This window comes from Macrosteles quadrilineatus, unplaced genomic scaffold, assembly GCF_028750875.1.
Source record: "Macrosteles quadrilineatus isolate MER2022 unplaced genomic scaffold, UCM_ALF_1.0 Scaffold_2__2_contigs__length_208266976, whole genome shotgun sequence".
Taxonomy (NCBI): Eukaryota; Metazoa; Arthropoda; class Insecta; order Hemiptera; family Cicadellidae; genus Macrosteles; species Macrosteles quadrilineatus.
This window is the reverse complement of record NW_026542595.1, coordinates 152,791,618-152,811,471: the sequence shown is the minus strand read 5'-3', so window position 1 is coordinate 152,811,471 and position 19,854 is coordinate 152,791,618. Positions and strand designations below refer to the sequence as shown.

At 34.9% G+C, this 19,854-nt stretch overlaps 1 protein-coding gene across 9 annotated transcripts in view; it reads left to right on the top strand.

The window, feature by feature from the left end:
- Nucleotides 1-19,854, top strand: part of LOC128987071 (oocyte zinc finger protein XlCOF6-like) — a 74,218-nt gene that overhangs the window by 2,041 nt on the left and 52,323 nt on the right. For all 9 annotated transcript variants that reach the window (XM_054407762.1, XM_054407760.1, XM_054407758.1 and 6 more), the window contains exons 3-4: nt 2,331-2,402; nt 8,966-9,127. In XM_054407762.1, the coding sequence (XP_054263737.1) occupies nt 2,331-2,402; nt 8,966-9,127 (234 nt within the window). The remainder of the gene's footprint in view (nt 1-2,330; nt 2,403-8,965; nt 9,128-19,854) is intronic.

Sequence of the window (19,854 nt, the reverse complement as noted above, 5' to 3'; positions counted from 1 at the left end):
TACATTCCACAAACAGATCTGTAGTCTATGTGGACAAGCAAATGCAAGGTTAAAAGAACCAACCTCTTTTTTTATAAAAAAAATATATATATTTCAAATACCGTAGCTGGATAGAAATAAAATTGACCATTTCCAAGTATGAATCTAGTTCTTTGGTTAAGTTTTTTTAGAAAGGAAGTCAAGGTGATTCTTGTTGCCAGTTGACTGATGTATACGTAGAAAATAACGTAGAAAATGTACATTTAGGGGCTTGGACAACGTCTAAAATCCCAGACTTACATAATTGCACAACAGGACTTGAAGCTGGCGTTCATCACTTTTAGTTGTGTCGGTGATTGAATTCTTCATACCTACAGAAAACGTAACCACAGAGTGTGATTCATATTTTTAGACTGAGTATCAATTTTCATTTTCTTTTTAATTAGGTCTTTTAACACCAGACTTTTCCTTTGGAATATGAAATGGCTAGAATGGAACAAGACGCTGTTTTCAGATTTCAAAACTATCTTTGCTTGGTTGCGACGGAGGAGCTGGATGGAGACCTAAAGTTATGGACTGCCCTCGTAGCTCTATAAAATGCAGTTGAACTTAATTTTGCCCTGTGTCTTCCTATACACTTGATCTTTTAATAATTTTTTTTTAAATTTTACCTTTCTTTAAAGAGAATTTTAAGTACACCTTTCATTTTATTTACATTGGGCTACATTTGAAAAGGAAGTTTTCCCCTCAAAAGTAGTATGACTCGCTTTTAGCAAATTTCACTATAGCAAAGTAGCTAAATATTCTAAAAAAACAAAGTAGGGGAATATTCCCCTAGGTGTGCAGTAAGACATAGGTCTTGAACCGATATACTTTTTCATTTTGATGTCCCAAAAGCTAAAAATATTATTCACACAGGTGTTTTATGGGGTAAAAATAAAGGTTTCTCACGTTTTACCCTTGAATCCAAAAACTTCCTAACTTCTCCCTTCATTTTGAAGAGCTAAAAAAAAACAATTATCTCGTATAGGGCCGTTTGAAGTGTTTTTGTAGGCCTACGGTTTTGGTTATGGAGCAAATAAAAAAAATGTTAGGCTACCTACAATTTTGGCCAACTTTTATACAATCCAGAGGGGGCGACCGCTACCCCCCCCCCTCGTGCATACACATTCATGTATTTTTATTGCATATGATACAGTAGTGCATACACATAAATAATAAAACATAATAACACATAAAATAATTTGTCACACTAATTTTGGACAAAGAAATGGTATAAATCTGCAATTTCGGAGACTTAGTTTGCACAAATTTTCCGAGGAGGGTACCTCCAAATCCCCTCAACCCCCGGTTCGCCCCCCCCCCTTGCGACTGTTCTAGATCCGCCACTGTGTCTGTGGCAGTTGGATTAATGTATCTAAAATTCTAAAATGCTATGGGTAGGGAGAGGAATAGGCCTAGGTCCAAAACGTAGGAAGTGGTGAAGGAAGTACCTACCGTAGTAAAGGCGAGCAGTGAAGAGTGTGGGAGCCGTTTTTTGGCAGTTGAATAAATGTATCTGCAATACTTAAATGCTATGAGGAGGGAAGGAAACAGGTCCACGACGTAGGGAGTGGTAAAGAAAATAGTAAAGGCTGGCAGTGCAGAGTGTGGGGACTGTTTGTGGCAATTAGATTAAGGTATCTGCAATCAAAAAATGCTATGAGAATGGAAAGGTCCATGACGTAGGAAGTGGTGAAGGAAGTAGTAAAGATGCTGTTAGATTAATGTATCTGCAATACTGTAATGCTATGAGAAGGGAAGGAAAATGTCCTTGACATAGGAAATGGCAAAGGAAGTAGTAAAGGCTAGCATTGCGGGGTGTGGGGACTGTTTGTGGCAATTAGATCAAAGTATCTGCAATCCTAAAATGCTATGAGAAGGGAAGGAAACAGGTCCATGACGTAGGAAATCGTGAAGGAAGTAGTAAGGCTAGCAGTGCAGAGTCTGAGAACTGTCTGTGACAATTACATTAATGTATCTACAATCCTAAAATCAAAATGGTATGGGAATGGATGGAAACATGTCCACGACAAAAGGGAGTGGTGAAGGAAGTAGGCTAGAAAAGGCAAGCAGTGTGGAGTGTGGGAATGGATTAATGTAGCCTAACTGCAATACTAAGACTGCTTTCAGAGTAAACTAACGATTGGTCCCCAGGTAGGCTACTGTTATTTAATTGGAAAATAAATATGTATTGTTTATGGAAATTTTTTTAGTATGAATCCAATTAGCCAAATTGACTTGCTTAATATGCAGGTTCGCTACGACGGGGGTATTTAATAGGCTATAATCAAAGTCTTTTTCCTTTTCAGGATGTGAAAGAATCAAAATGGAACCTCGTTAATTTGAGCATGGAAGCGAAGGAGGTCCAAATTTGGAAAAATGTAAGTAAAAATCATTTTTATATTACTGTAAGATAGAGTGTGAGATAGAGTTTCACAAACCTGAAATATAAAATACCTTAGGCTTTTAGGACTAGGCCACTTAATTTATGTGAATAACTGGAATGATTGTAAGATTGCATTTTGTGCTTGTTGGAAGGAGAGTGATAAGTCTGTAAGGTAGCCTATATTGATTTCATCCTTCCAATTTATATTTAAGTTTAAATAAAGAATTCAACTGTTTCGGTTTGTATGAGTTTCACACAATTGTTCATTGTCACTTGCCAGCCCATACTGTAGGTACCTTACCTTACCTATGTGGCCACTCAAACCTCAGTAGGTTTTTGGCCTCACCAACAACAAGTCGCTACCTCTCTATGTCTTCTATCCATTCTGTCTCCACTCTTAGCTTCCCTGTCTCCTGGACAGGACTACTGTCTCGAGGACACCTGGTCCTCGATCTTAACCCAGATAGTCCTAGTGGTTGTCTTCCCCGAGGGAGATTTTCAGACACCATTCTTAGTGTAAAATCCTTTTTTTCTCTTCACATGACCAGCCCCTCTCATTCCTAACATTTTATTCGCGCTATTATGATTATGTCTGGGTCTATAGATTTCCCTTAGCCTAGTTGTTTGTTTGTTCTAATTCTCCACACCCCGTTTTTGTTGATTGGACCGTTGATAGTTCTTTTGGTATTTTATTTTTTATACTGTAGGTAGGTGTTACTAAATGAGACTGCATTCTCAATAGGCTATATTTAAACATAACACACCTTGGGCTCATCCTAGTTTCTTACTTACCATGGATAGATAGATTTAGTATTCAGGAAACACCATAAAAATGCAATAAAATCTTGATAGAGCAAGTTAAGAAATCAAAAATATACATGCGAGAAAGATACAGCAATAACTAACAGGTTTGCATGCTAGATAAATTGAGTATAAGTTTTTTCTGGTACTTGGCCTATCTTATATTGTTTATTGAATACTAGTGTAGTGTGCTCGAAATCGAGCAATTGCTAAACTTAGCCCCTGTTTATTTCAAATCCAACACTTATAAAACTTAATAGGGGTGGATTTCAAATAAAAACAGGTGTCTACCAACCAGGAATTATGCGTGAATTTCGTATTCTACTAAGGATTTTCAATTTGCCGGGATCGTGAATAAAGATGACGTTTCCGTAACCTTGGGAGAGGATGATGATGTCAAAAATCCAAACAGATTTTTTCACGATTTTGCTGCAATTGCGCATGAGAGTTATGGCGTCTCCGTGACCGTGGGAGACCTCAATGACGTTTCTGTGACCGCAGGAGACGATGATGATGTCCAAATGGCCACAGAATATGTTAGTGATTTTCTCACGATCACACATGTGGACAATGATGTTTCCGTGACTGCGGGAAATGATGATGATGTCCAAAAACTTTTGGTTGATGATGGTGACTGAGGGAAATTATTAGAATAATAATCGCGGAAGATAATGATAAGTTTTTTTTTGTGACCGTGGGAGACAATTATAATGCTTCTGTTACCCCTGAACAATATCAGGATTTTGTCAGAAGACAGTGGTGACGTTTCCGTTACTGAGGAAGATATTTAGGATTTTGCATTTATCAAGGAAAATGATTATGGTGTTTTCTACTCTACAACAGTGTGCACTCTACTATGAGTGTTCACTGTGCTCTACAAAAGTGGTAGATGATCACGATATAACCTCGAGCTTGACCAAAAAATTTCAAAATTGTGCACTTCTAGAAAGTTTTATTTTCATATTTATTGTAACTATCTGTTACCCACGGGCTTCATCCCGTTTGACATCATAAGTATTAATTAAACTATTGATTGGTTAAGTTAACCTGAAATAAACAAAATACAGTAAAAGAAACAAATAATCACACCTGATTTTAATAAGGTCTAATAAATTGAAAGAATAACAAACAAATAAGTACAGCTGAGGTATTTTTAACATTAGGTATATGAAAAGTTCCCTTTAGAAAGGAATTACGACCTTAAAGGGCAATTTATGAAATAATAGATTTTGCGCAAGGTTTCTCGTCATGACGAACATTTTAAGTATATGTTTATGAGTGTGTGACTTATAGTTTTCTCAAAAGTTCATGGGTACTTTTGGCTTTTGGCTTTATACAGGGTGAATCTTCTAAGCTGTCCTAAACAGATTACAGACGACGGGCTTGACATACAGAGATGAAACAAAACTTTTCCCCACTAATTCATACCCAAGAAACAACGTAAAAATATTTATACCATTTTTAAAATACAGGGTGATCAAGAAACTGGGGGTCATGGGTTCGAATCTCAGAGTTTTCAAGTGAAAACAGAACTCATTTATCTTTGTCCGTTTCAAAATGGCGGCCATTTTTATAGAAAATATTGATACTTACAGAATACCCTGTATCTTGAAAACCACTAAACTTATTTTCGTTCTGTTTGAAAATTTTTAATCCTCGTAGGTTCAGCTTTAATTTGATATGCAACAAGTCAACATTTTAAAACTAAATATTTTTTCTATGATTTTAATTTTTTTTTATTAGTAGCCTTGTAAATGAAAATTTTTAAAAGGCAACATATGTAAAATTGTGTATAATTTTTAAGGTCTTGTAAAAACAAACAACTTTTAAATTTAAACCTACCGTCTATCTTTGGTCGTTTTCTAGTAATTAACCAAAAACTCCAATTGCCCATAAAACCCATGTTAAACGTGCAGTACTGAAGATTAGTGGATGCAGATACACTATTCCCATGATACTGTGTGTTTAACATGAGTTTTATATGGGTAATTGGAGTTTTGGGTTAATTAATAGAAAACGACCAATTTAGGTTTAAATTTAAAAGTTGTTTGTTTTTACAAGACCCTAAAAATGATACACAATTTTACATATGTTGCCTTTTAAAAATTTTAATTTACAAGGCTACCGACTTTAAAAAAAGTTAAAATCATAGAAAAAATATTTAGTTTTAAAAATGTTGACTTGTTGTATATCAAATTAAAGCTGAACCTACGAGGATTAAGAATTTTCAAACAGAACGAAAAAAAGTTTAGTGGTTGTCAAGATACAGGGTATTCTGTAAGTATCAATATTTTCTATAAAAATGGCCGCCATTTTGAAACGGACAAAGATAAATGAGTTCTGTTTTCACTAAATTGTTTTTCTAGTCTAGAGCTTTAAAATTATGCATAACATGACATATGTTTACATTTGAAAACTCTGAGATTCGAACCCATGACCCCCAGTTTCTTGAACACCCTGTATTTTTAAAATGGTAAAAATATTTTTACGTTGTTCCTTGGGTATGAATTAGTGGGGAAAAGTTTTGTTTCATCTCTGTATGTCAAGCCGTTCGTCTATAATCTGTTTAAGACAGCTTAGAAGACTCACCCTGTATAAAGATATCTTCATTTACCTTAAATGTAGTATTTATTTAATGTGTTAAGAAGGGTTTAAAACATAAATTGGCTATGTGAGATTTTTGTAATTTCTGCATTGATTATATTTCTGTAGGCCACTTGAAAAAAAACCATAACTCCAAAATTACATAGGCTACTACTATATGAAAGTACATGAAGCCAGGGGTTGGTTTGATAATCCTTAAAGAAAATTTGGTGAAATTAAAATTATCAGTATTGAGAATCTATTTTTTTAGGTGTCGAAACGGAGATTTGATAAATTTTGGTATCAATATTTTTAAGAAGTTATTGATAAATTGCAGGTTTAAGAAATAGTTTTTAATATTATGACTAAAAGAAATGAAAGAGAATTAAATGGTTTTTCAAATTTAGTCCATTCAAATAAATTCCTAGGTATTTATCTAGATGAAAATATTAACTGGAGGGTGCATCTAAATGTTCATGTTATACAGAAAAAAATTATATCTGCTTCCTCTGTCTTTGTCCACTTGAGAGAATGTGTCACCATTGAAGTACCTAAATAAAATTTATCATGTGTATGTAGAAACCCTCTTGAGGTATAAGTGTGATTTTGTGGGTATAGGCAACTGATGTAAAAACTATTTTCAGACTTCAAAAAAGAACCATCCGAATTATGACTAATTCCCACCCCAGAAGTCCTTGTAAATCACATTTTAAATATTTAAAAATCCAAACACTCACAGGACTATACATATATGCATTATTAAATTACATACCCAATACAAAAAATAACCTCCTGGATTCATTCAAATTCACACACAATTATAGTACAAGAAATTAAACAATTTTTAGATTACCAAATCACCGTTTGACCTTATTTGAAAAAAGTCCTTTGTACGCAGGATTAAAAATGTATAACAAACTACCGGTATAGGCCTATATAAAAAATGAGTTCAAATTAAGTTTCAAGAAACATTGAAAAATGAACTCCTTGAACGTGCTTTTTATAAAATAGAAGAAATTTCTAACCATCCCTTGAGGTTATTTGTTTGATTCTCATTTTCTTAAACTATTAAATTTATTTGGCTAGGTTTTTTTTTTCTGTTACTTTGAACTTTGTATTTTTCTAGTCTAGGCTCAATTTTGACAATGTGCCTGTTCTATTTGTTATCACATCTAAAAGAATTTAATGTGCAGATGTATGTATGTATTTAATCAGAAATATATAAACATTTCATAGGGCCTACTTGTGTCAGGAAATATTAAAGTAATTATATATTTTGTTTCTTTAACTGATAATGCTTTTTCCGATAACTAAAACAGGAAACTGTGTGATAGCGCTAAAACAGCATTGCGGGAGCAAACGCATTACCTTTAACTTAACATTAACTTAACTTAACGCATTAACTTTGGAATGCATTAGTATGAAAAGTACGACCTGAACTACCTGGAAGTACTCGTTAATATTTTCTAGTTGGCCTCGTGGACACCCTGATAAATAACCCTTCAGCAATGATTAATTCATTAGTTCCGACTTGTTAAATATTAAGTAACTTCTGAAAGTACTCCCTCTGTTAATTAAACCTCTCCATAAATAATATTTATTGTTAATGTTTCAAATTAATTTTGGAGATGTCCTTATTTATGTGTTTTATAAAATAGTTTACGCTACAATATTAAACAAATATCACACACAGACCCTAATAGCACCTCCTCCATGATGATCAAAACAGGGACTGGCAAATCCAAATGGGAAAGTAGGTTTTGATACTGTATATATTATCGTAGTGTCTGAACATTCGAGCCTTATTCAAACTGATTCGGACACACTGAGCAAATCAGATCGTAGGCTACAAAATAATGTGAGCATTTTCACGCGGCTTAAAAATTCAAAGGCAGTACAATTTATTGATCCCTCTGATATGTTTGGATTCCTTATCAACATTACCACTGAATTAGCTTTTTCTATTTGCGATGTTGTGGCTGCTTACTTACAACTTACATTGCATTTCAGTTTTGAAAAATAATGCATCTCAAAATCTGCATATGTTGATCAAGGGTCTAAGACTAATGAGATTCTGGATCTCTGATAGTTAGTCCAGTGCAGCGTTCATCATACAAACGTTCACTACAAAGAGCAAAGTGGAAGATCTATTCTAGCGTTGTGACTGCTGAAAAAATCAATGTTGAAATCCGTAAAACTCGAAAAATCTCTAAAACAGAACCCGCTATGGGTTTTCCACAGACAAAGTTTGTTGCACAAGATCATAACCGAAAAGCTTGGTTACCACAAGTTTTGGACAAGATGGGTTTGCAAAAATCTTGACAGAGAGTCACATAAATCAGCAAATAATGGCTGCAGCACTAACTTTTCTGGATGCTTACGTTAAAGATGGTGACTCACTACTCGATCACATCGTTACTGGTGATGAAACATGGGTCAAATGTGTGAACTACGAGACAAAATTGCAGTCAATGCAGTGGAGGCATTCAAATTCCCCCCAACCCAAGAAATGCATGCAAATAATGTCGGCTATCAAAGTCATGGCATCTGTTTTTTGGGATTGGGAAGGTGTAATTTTTGTGGACTTTCTGGAAAGAGGCACTACGATAAACTCTCATAGGTTTTACATTTTGCCAAACTCAGCAAAACCTTAGACCAGCGATACAAAACAAGCGCCTAGGGGAAAGTTAAGCTAAAACATCCTGTTGATTCACAACAACACCCAGCCCCACAAGGCAAATGTCACTCGCCATGTTCTTGAATATTTTAAGTGCTAGTTGTTTCCTCATCCGCTGTACAGTCCCGACCTGGTTCCGAGTGACTTTCACTTATTCCCAGCAATGAAGAAGTGACTGGCTATGCAGCGTTTTGATGACGAAGCACATCTACAAGAAGAAGTAACCAAGCTGTTAAAGACGCAGGCGGCAAATTCTACAATGAAGGATTTTCTAAGCTCATTTGTTGCTACGATAAGTGCCTTAATTTGAAATGTGATTATGTTGAAAAGTAGAATTTAAGTGTGGCTTTCAATTGTATATAATACAATATTTTTCCAAGACTTTGCTTATCCTTAATTCCAAAACGTAATCTATTTTTTTGATAGCCCTAGTATTTATAAATTTTAAAATGTTAATCAGTTCCCCAAGGTAGCTCTAAAGTTGATTACTGTTGCAGGAAATATCCACAATCAAAGATTTAAAGATCAAATCGAAAACGGAAATAAACAATGACGAAACACCAAGCACTGTTGAAAGTAAATCAAAACTTTTTGTGAAAATCAAACGTAACAATATACTGGAACAAGCTCTCAAGGAGGAGATGAAGAATTTGTCTCAGGTAAATTGTTTTGATTCTTAATTTTTAAATAGGGTTAGCAAAGTTAGTGAATGAATTGTTTTTGTTTTTTACTATTAATATTATACTTCCTGTTGCCTTGGTTACATTCTACTTCGCTGGATCCGGTCAGTCACACAGGATTGACTCACAAACACGTTTTTATTTGTACCCTGATAAGCAATGCTACTAGCTCATCAAGCCCTGGTTTCATACGATACATAGGGATATCGTATTTCTGTACTGTTTCCAAGTTTTGCACACATAGCCTAATGTAGCCTATGTTTTTAAAACCCATGGATTCATACCATGGTTTCTATTTTTTTTAGTTTTGTAAAGCATCTGTTCCTGATACATAAATATACTAGCAGTTACCCGGCGCGTGTTGCTGCGCTAACAAAATACATCTGTCTGTGTGAAAAGCATGTTTTTCTACAGTTAAACTGACGATAGTCAGGGATTGCCCTAGTGCCTTATAATGGTGATTGCGAAAGCAAGACACTAAGGAAATTGTAGTTGCTTAAATTCAGAGGGTAATTCGGATGAAATCATTAGTACTCTAATGATTAAGACTATTTCTCCCTTAAACCTACCACGGATAATTTTTGTTTTAATCAATTTTGACGTCATTTTTTTTTTTAAACCGTTAGTCTGGTAATGTCGTACAGCTTAAGTGGATTTAAGATTCGCATTAGTATTATTGGAGTTCCTTCTTTTAATGACAGTAATGTGGTGGGTTGATGACAAATTGAGAGGCATTTGAATACCCGAGATAGCACGCACGATTATTATTCACTTAAAAATTTATGTTAGACTAGCTGAACCCGGCAGACGTTGTCTTGCCTTTGACTATTTATAATTTAAGTACCGTGACGTTTAATTGTCTTATTGTATATGAAGTGCTTATAACTAAATTAAAATACGTACGACAACTAATGAAACACATATAGTACAAAGGATAACCGATTCTTTATTATTGCTCTTATATTAAAGCTAGTGGGTAGACAATATTTTTGGTCTTTCTATTCGGCTCAAACACGTCCTGGTTGAAGTTCGTTCGCTACGCTCACTCACCTTTAGGTTGGAGCTCGTTCGCTGCGCTCACTTGCCTTCAGGTTAGCTCGTTCGCTACGCTAACTCGCCTCCAGGTTGAAGTTCGTTCGCTACGCTCACTCACCTTTTGGTTGCAAATTAGCTGTTGTCATAAATGTAAAAGAAATAATAGTGCTGCACCCTGTTGGTAATCCTTGTAATTTTAATGCTATTGAACATCATAGAACAGAACCAACTTGTTTAATTGAAACAGCTGTTAAGATTCATTAATTCCATTTCTCATAAGGTTAACATGGGAAACTCCAGAGCCACTGGGGCGGCGCCGATTGGACGGATCACGAAATTAATGGTGTATAAACCTATTCCATGAAATTCTACACGTATGTACCAAGTTTCGTGGCAATCGGTTCAGCGGTGTCTGAGTTTATCACTGCCAAACAAATATATATATATACAAACATCCTCTTTTATACTTATAGATTGTGTGGGTATAGAACGAAAGATAAAAATATTAAGGCATTGTCATCCCTTTTATTGTTTATAATACTTTTGATAAAGGTTTTTATGTTTTTAATATTTAACACTGGAGAATTTAAACGGTTTTGAGTGCACAGGTGTGCTCCGATTGGGGTTTAATACATTTGGACTCTTTCAAAAGTAAAATAGTTTTTTGTGCTGCACTCTGTAGAAACACTGTGGCACTATTTCAAATCATGACTAATGCTAATACAGAATGTTGTGATTATTCAAACCTACAAAACAGTTGGTGAAAGTAAACATCTGCTTTTAAATTATATTTATTTGTAAACATTGTAGATAAAAAAGTCCGTCTGACATTGGCCCACTTAAAACCCCCTGGGGCAGAGCCCTTTTGACGGATCTGCACCAAACTTTACTCAAACCATCCTTGAAAGGTGCTTAATAATGCCTGAAAGTTTCATTACAATCTGTGGAGCGGTTTTGGAGTCAATAACGTATATACATATATACACACATACATACAGCTAGTCTGGGCACGCGGACCCTTGTGTACTAGCCGTGCTGAGAGTAACGGCTCGCTCACCCCCACAGCATCGCTGAACAACCCTAGAGAGCCGTGTAAGCCAGATGTTTTTGGAAATGAGCAATAAACACTCCCCTCTACACCCCCCGCTCTAGCGCGGCCGTGCGCCCAGAATAGCTGCGACTACTGTACATAGTTCCTCTTTTATAGATATCGATATAATAGGCCTATATATAACACGTTTTTATTTGTACCCTGATAAGCAATGCTACTAGCTCATCAAGCCCTGGTTTCGTACGATACATAGGGATGCCCATATTATAGGAAATTCAACATTGATAAACTGAGTATCCAAGTAAAAATTCTTTGTCAAGATAATATTTTAAACACAGTGATACTCTAATTAAATAATCCCATAATAGCAAAATTGAGAAAATATTAATGAAAATGAATATATAAATGAATCAGTAAAGACAAAATTATGTAACAAGTTTTATAATATATCGTATTTTATTTATTTATTTGCATATTTTTATTTTATTTTTTTGTTTACTTTGAAAATGGCCCTAGAGCTGAAACTAGTCACTAAATATCTGATATTTAAAAATTAATTTGGTAATATTAATATTTTTTAGCGAATTTCCCATATAGGGAATAAGCTATTACCGTAGTACTCATGGTAAGACCTGGACCCGGGACCGATTTTTTTCCCGTTTTGAGGTCCCTAGAGGCCAAAAACACCATCCGTTCAAATTCATATATATATATATATTTATATATATATATATATATTTATATATGTGTCCGTTAGCGCGATAACTCGAGCAAAAACGATCCGATTTTGATGAAATTCGGTACAAACAAGTAAACCTACGTTTATTCGAACGAGTTCGCGAACCAGCATGATCGGACCGTGGGATCGGGGGTTTATGGGGGGTTTTATGGGGTAAAAATGGGTTTTTCCCATTTTTGACTCAAAATACATAAAATTTTGCAATTTCTTTCTAAACTATTTTGTAGAGCTTAAAAAAAAAAAATAATTTAGTATATTGAAGCGTTATAATGCACCTAATCGTTACGGAGAAAATTCCAAAAAATTGTAAATTTAAAATACCCATGTTATTCTTATGGAGAATAAGTAAACTGTTGTAGTTTGCTTGTTTATTAACATATTTTGCCCAAATTTGAAAAATGTTTTTATTTCTTACTAACTATTAACATTTTACATAAAAAAAACACTTTTACCCTCCCTGTTGCAGCAAACCTAAGTATGTGTTAAACTGATTCTATTTAAATAGGCTAAATCCAATCAGGCAAATGGAAATTCGCTTAGTCTGCAGGTTTGCTGCGGCGGGGGTATTTATACTTGTTTACTTACTTGTATACTTGTGTCCTTAATTATTGACCGACGATGTCGGATAGATTGCGTCAGAGGAACGTTAACATACTATTTACATATATAAAAAAAATCTAATACAGTAGACCCCCTCTTAACCGACCTCGTATTAACCGATAATCGGATTATCCTCCTTCGATCGTAAAATAATACAGTTTGTTTTAACCGACCTTGCTTTGAGAGCAGCTCGTTTTAACCGCCGCTTTCTAGGAATCTCGGCATTTCCGCTCCCACGCTGGGCGATGAGAACCGAACCATACGCTTATCTCCACAGGATATGACTAAGAATAAGTTATTTTGTGTTGATCACAAAAAATATAGCACAGCCTATTGTCAGTTTGTCATCATTGTTCGTAGCTCAAGCGCATCTGATCTTTTTGTTATCTGTGCGGCAAATTTATAACATCATAAAGTGTGTTACGATTTTGAGAACTGATTATCTTATCGCTGGAGTAAACAAACAACGCAACTTGTAGGGAGGGCAGGAAGGGGGGTTAACAACTCCAAGGTCAAGATAGTTTTTGTGCCTCGAGCCTCCAATGAGAGGCTATAAATAAACGTCCTGTCTTGTAACAAAATGGTTGCTTGTATCTTCAATTTTGACAAAAGGTTCTGTACCGTATTACGAAGGATTTGTGAAGCATCAATTAATAAATTACAGTACCAAAGTTATTAAAATATGAATTTTATTGACTCTTGCCAGGTATTATAATATATTCCACTGAAAGTAGGCCTATTTGACTTAACCGTGTTTTGTGTTTATTTGTGACTTTTCTATCAATAGGAAAAAGGAGATAAGAGTAGTTTATTTGATAAATAATGCAGTTATGATTTCAAAATAATGATTATATAATTCCAAATGAATAGCACTTCATTATGTTATTATTTTAGGGATTGTCCGTTTTATCCGACCTTTTGAGTTATCCGACCTAGGTCCGGTCCCATTAGGGTCGGTTAAGAGCGGGTCTACTGTATTTATAAACTTCTTACAGAAACCCTTAAACTAATTTTTAGTGGGCTGTGGCGATTTTATACCTAAACTAATGGAGTGCTGTTTCAACTGACTTTCAGAGGTACTTCCTTTAATTCCTCTAATGAGTAGAGGGGTCTATTTACCAGATGGCCCTGCAGTACTGCTCTGAACTTCGCTCTGTCCAACTCTCCACTCTTTTGGGCAGTGTGTTAAAGATTTTAATTGCTGAGCGAGTGTAGCTTTTGATAGAGTGCCTAAGCCTACACCGCGGCAGATCGAGCTGTTGGGCCTTCCGAGTGTTATAGCTATGCTGGCTTTCCCTCATTTCAAACCGGTGGAGGTTATCTTTTAGGAGTAGAAGAATGCTCAGAAAATATTGGCTGTGCACTGTTAGAATTCCTAACTCTATGAAGAGGGGCCTGCAATGTTCGTCGTTCGGTTCTGAGAATGTAATAATTCTTAATGCCTTCTTCTATAAGAGGAGGATGTCCTGAGTTAATGGTGCGTGTCCCCACATCGCTATGCCATAGGTGACATGGCTATGAAACAGAGCGTGATACACATTCAGTAGATAGGGCTTCGTGATGACATGACGAAGCTTTCGTAAAAGACATAGTACTCTGGAAAGTTTAGGACATACCTTATCTATGTGTGTATTCCAACTTAGCTTGGGGTCCAGCCAAAACCCTAGAAGTTACACTGCTTGGTCTTTGTGTATATCAAGCTTGAGGGTGCACAGCAGCGATTGGGTTTTATCTTCATTTAGCTTGAGTCGGTTCTTGTTGAATCAGTCCTTGGCGTGCTTCAGTAGGTGGTCTGCTTCTGTCCGAACATGTCCAATGTCTTTCCCTTGTGATATGAGGGTGGTATCATCTGCAAATAACATGGTGGATCCATTAAGCCACAGGTCATTAATCATCAAACTGAAGAGGATTGGGCCTAGCGCCGAGCCATGAGGTACTTCGTGTGGAACATCTCTAATGCAAGACGAAGCACCATTCAGGGAGACAACCTGCTTGCGGTTGGCCAGGTAGCAGGACAAGGTGTCGAGGACAGCACCTCCAACTCCATACTTTCTTAGTTTTGCTATTAGCAGATTATGACTCACTACAACAACAAAAGCCTTGCTGAGATCGCAAGTCTCAGAAGGACCGATTCGCTTTGTTCAAAGGCTTCAGTGATTATCTCAACCAGGAAAGTCAATGCAGTGGTCGTAGAACGCCCACGCCTAAAACCGTGTTGAGCCTCGGAAAATAAGTTATTATTTTCAAGGTAGGCCGTCAGTTGGATTTTTATTACAGTCTCAAAGATCTTAGAGAAGACTGGTAGTATAGAGATTGGCCTATAATTAGATGGCATAGATGGGTCACCTTTTTTAAGATTGGGATGGTTCTCACAATTTTGAGACAGTCTGGAAAAATACTATTGCTTAAACATAAATTTATTAGGAAGGTTAGTGGTTTAACTATTTCATCTATTGTACTCTTAAGTACCTATGGAGGTTGACAAGCCATTAATATCTTGGCAAGTTGAATCTTTGAATCCTTTGACTATGCTAGTAATTTGTTTTTCACTCACCTTGCTCCAATGGGTTAGTGAATGGTTCGAGGAAAAGTCATCAAGTTGGTCTATGGGATCCTGATGCTGTAACAAAGGCAGAGTAGAGATTATGTCATCCTCAACTTAGACAAAGGAATCATTAAATTCATCAGGTGACACTACAGCAATGGGGCTAGGAGTTTCTGCAGTGTTCATTAACAATCCCCCACGAGGCTTTACAGGCATTTGTAGACTCAGAGATTACTTTAACATTGTATGCTTTCTTTGCATTTCTAACTTCTGAACTATAGTGTTGTTTTATTTTTGTATAGAGCAGGTAATAGCGAGCTTTTTGATTTTCCTCCTCTGAAAGTTTATAATGATCGTGAACTAGAATCATAATGAGAGCGTATCGCTGCAAGTTGTGGGGTATACCATGACTTATTGTTATTTAGGGGCTTAGGTTTTTTTGAAGTTGATTTAAATTTACAAACTTTAAACGGGAAAATCTCAACAAATTTATCTTGGTACGCTTTTGAGAAAACAGAAAAAGCAGTTTCGGCATGATGAATATGTTGGATTCCATCCCAGTCTACTTTACCTAGCTCTTTGCACAAAGAAGGCAGATTGGTCTTCTTTATAATTGTATAGATATACAAGGTGTTTGGTACTCAGTGTGAAAAAAAATTTTTGGTGTAAGTACAAAGTAAATGCAGTATGATGATGCATATAAAATGTCCCAAGTCTAAAAATTAGCTTCCCAAAGAATTATTTTATGTTTTTAAAAAATGACTATGTTTTTAAACTTAATACAGCTATTTCTCAATTACCTGTAAATGGATTTGAGTAGACAATGTCATTTTCGTGTTCTACATTAAATTTTGAATAAGAATAATACAAAATGACAGAGGATCAGTTGTAAAAACTCCATCGTAAATAGATTCAAAGATAAAAATTAGGATGTATGGTAAAAATTCAAAAAACATTGGTCAATTGCATTTGTTCACACCCTGTATACAAGAAAGTGTCGGAATATGTTAAAAACTGCGCCATTTTATAAGCTTTCCAACCATATGCTACACCATTGAGCTTTCTGTCTGCTTATGTACGCTTTCGTGGTTTGAAGACTACAAAGCATGGCGTCTTTATCATTTAAAACATAGAAAGTCAGCATGTATTAAGCAAAAGTTGTATTTTTGTTTCAGCTTGAACAGTAAAAACAGTAAAAAAGTTCCCTGTTTTCTTGCATTCAAACCACTAAAATAAACAAAAAAATATCTAAACCTCAATAGTGTAGCATATGGTTGGAAAGCTTATAAAATGGCGCAGTTTTTAACATATTCCGACACTTTCCTGTATAGAGGGTGTGAACAAATGCAATTGACCAATGTTTTTTGCATTTTTATCAGACATCTTAATTTTTATCTTTGAATCTGTTTACGATGGAGTTTTTACAACTGATCCTCTGTCATTTTGTATTATTCTTATTCAAAATTTAATGTAGAACACGAAAATGACATTGTCTACTCAAATCCATTTACAGGTAATTGAGAAATAGCTGTATTAAGTTTAAAAACATAGTTATTTTTGAAAAACATAAAATAATTCTTTGGGAAGCTAATTTTTAGACTTGGGACATTTTATATGCATCATCATACTGCATTTACTTTGTACTTACACCAAAAAATTTTTTTCACACTGAGTACTAAACACCCTGTATATAAAAATAGTAAATACTAATATGTAACGGTAACCTGTGAAACTAATAAGTTTATTGCAAGAACAAGGTAAACAATGAATATAGTAGGCCTACCTTATGGCCTTTTACCAGTTCTACAAATTGTGTACTCAGCTCCTGATGTAAAATATTGTAAATAACATTTCATTTTGTAGCGAATTTCCAATACAGGGAATAAGATATTCCCAGTCTCATGGTAAGACTTGTATTCGGGACCGATTTACTTTTTCATTTTGATGTCCCTAGAAGCAAAATACCCCCGCCGCAGCAAACCTGCAGACTAAGCGAATTTCCATTTGACTGATTGGATTTACACTGAAATGTCTACTTAAAAATATAACATTTATTCCCGATTTAAATAGAATTAGTTTAACAAGTACTTAGGTTTGCTGCATCAGGGAGGGTAAAACTGTTTTTTTTTGTAAAATGTTAATAGTTAGTAAGAAATAAAAACATTTTCCAAATTTGATCAAAATATGTTCATAAACAAGCAAACTACAACAGTTTACTCATTCTCCATAAGAATAACATGGGAATTTTAAATTTACAATTTTTTTGAATTTTCTCCGTAACCATTAGGCGCATAATAACGCTTCAATATACTAAATTATTTGTTTTTTGAAGCTCTACAAAATGTTTTGGAAATTAATTGCTAAATTTTATGTTTTTTGGGTCAAAATTGGGAAAAACCTATTTTTACCCCATAAAACCCCCCGTAAACACTTGTTCCCATGGTCCGATCATGCTGGATCGCGAACTCGTTCGAATAGACGTAGGTTTACACGTTTGTACCAAATTTCATCAAAATCGGATCATTTTTGCTCGAGTTATCGTGCTGACGGACACATATATATATTTATATATATATATATAAATATATAAATATATATATATATATATATATATATGAATTTGAACGGATGGTGTTTTTGGCCTCTAGGGACCTCAAAACGAAAAAAAAAATCGGTCCCGCGTCCAGGTCTTACCATGAGTACTACGGTAATAGCTTATTCCCTATATGGGAAATTCGCTAAAACACCATCTGTTCAAATTCATATATATGTGTGTTAGTTGGCACGATAACTCTGATTGATGAAATTTGGTACAAACGTGTAAACCTACATTTATTCAAAAGAGTTTGCAAACCAGAATGATCGGACCATGGGAACGGAGTTTTCTGGGGGGATTTATGGGGTTAAAATTGGTTTTTCTTTTTTTGGCTCTTAAAACATAAACTTTCCCAAATTTTCTCTGGGCCATTTTGAAGATCTTAAAAAAAATTATTATTATATTGAAGTTTTTTGTTTGGTTAATGGTTAAGGATAAAATTGTAAATTAAAAATCCCCATGGATTTACCTGTTTTCTTATGGAGAATAAGTAGGTAAACTGTTATAGTTTGCTTGTTTATGGATATATTTGGATCAAATTTGGCAAATCTATTTATATTATACTAAGATATTAATATTTTACTAAAAATACACTTTATTACCCACCCTGTAGGCAGCAAACCTAGGCACTTGTAAAACCTAATGTTATTTAAATAGATTTAATTGAAAATCAAATCAGGCATGGAAATTCGCTTAGTCTACAGGTTTGAAGCGGCAGGGGTATTATTTTACTTAATATCTTATCTACCAGATTATATTTTTTTATCAATCCTTCAATCATAATAAGCTCTATACCATTATATTTGAACGCTTCTCGGTACAAGCCCACAGAATCAGGTCCACTCACATCAAACAATTGCTAAAACTAAACAAAAACAAATAAAAAAGACAAATACCAATGAATAAAATATACAAGGTATGGCGTATGCGGCTGATAATAATTTTTAAATGGTTTTGCAAGGTTTTGCAGTTCCCTATGCCTAAAACAGTAGGCTACCTACCATATTTTACAAGGGACAAAAATTCTTTGATTTGTTAAAAGTTCCTCCAGTAAATTTATCAAAATATGGATGTCGTTTCTAACCTTTCACAAAGGTAAGTTTACTAATAGATAAAACTAAAACTAGTAATGAAAAGTATAGTGTAGGAGTAGCCATTAATGTGAATAATTCAATACTTCAACAATACAATATTACAATGAACTTCATAAAATTACAAATCAAAGGCTGTCAATTTCTACATGGATTATCTAGGCTATACAAATTAACTTCTTGTAATTCCTCTTTTGTAAAATAAAGATTTTGACTACGTTTGAAATCTCTTTTGGCGAATTTCTCTTATTAACCACCTACTCCTTTGACGCTGGCTGCGACATTGCAAGCCTTTTAAAATGTTCTATTTTTAAGTCATTGCTAGCTTCTCTGACATTTTATGACAAGGTTAGCTTCAACATACTAACGTCTTAAGCTGGGTTTTCCTAGGCGCGGAAGCGGATTACGGAGAGCGGACTCCTCTTGTCTTAGGTAGTTTAATGTCACTGTTTCCCTAGAAGCAGAGCGGAATGCCATGTTAATTGCTTCATCGCACTCCGCTCTCCACGCTCCTCTTCTGTGTCTAGGAAAACCCGGCTTTAGGAAAAAAAATTCTGAACTTGAAAATTTATATTGGCAGATTCTCAAAACAGCGGACTTAGCTGTTTGGAGTAACTTCTTGATCAGCATTGTACGTGTTATTAAATTTACGGGAAGTAAATAAAAGAAACGTCTTATAACACTTAAAACATTGTTTACGCTTATACTGTTACTCACGAGACGGTAAATATACAAAAAAGATGGTAAGTGGTGATCGATTTCGATTAGACACTCCAATCATCATCAGACCCAATAGGCAAATAGATTCGCCTATTGGGTCTGATGATTATGAAATGAAATGAAAATAATTTATTTTTTCAGGCAAAGTTAGGGCCACATGGCCCTTTCTTACACTTAACATGACATTAATAAATATAAAGAAAAATATTACATTGGGACAACTTAATCTAATTAAACATAAACATATTTAACAATTTAAGTACATTTCTCAGAAAATGAAGAAAAAACATGCAAATTAACAAACAAACAAAAAAAAAACACATCCACAC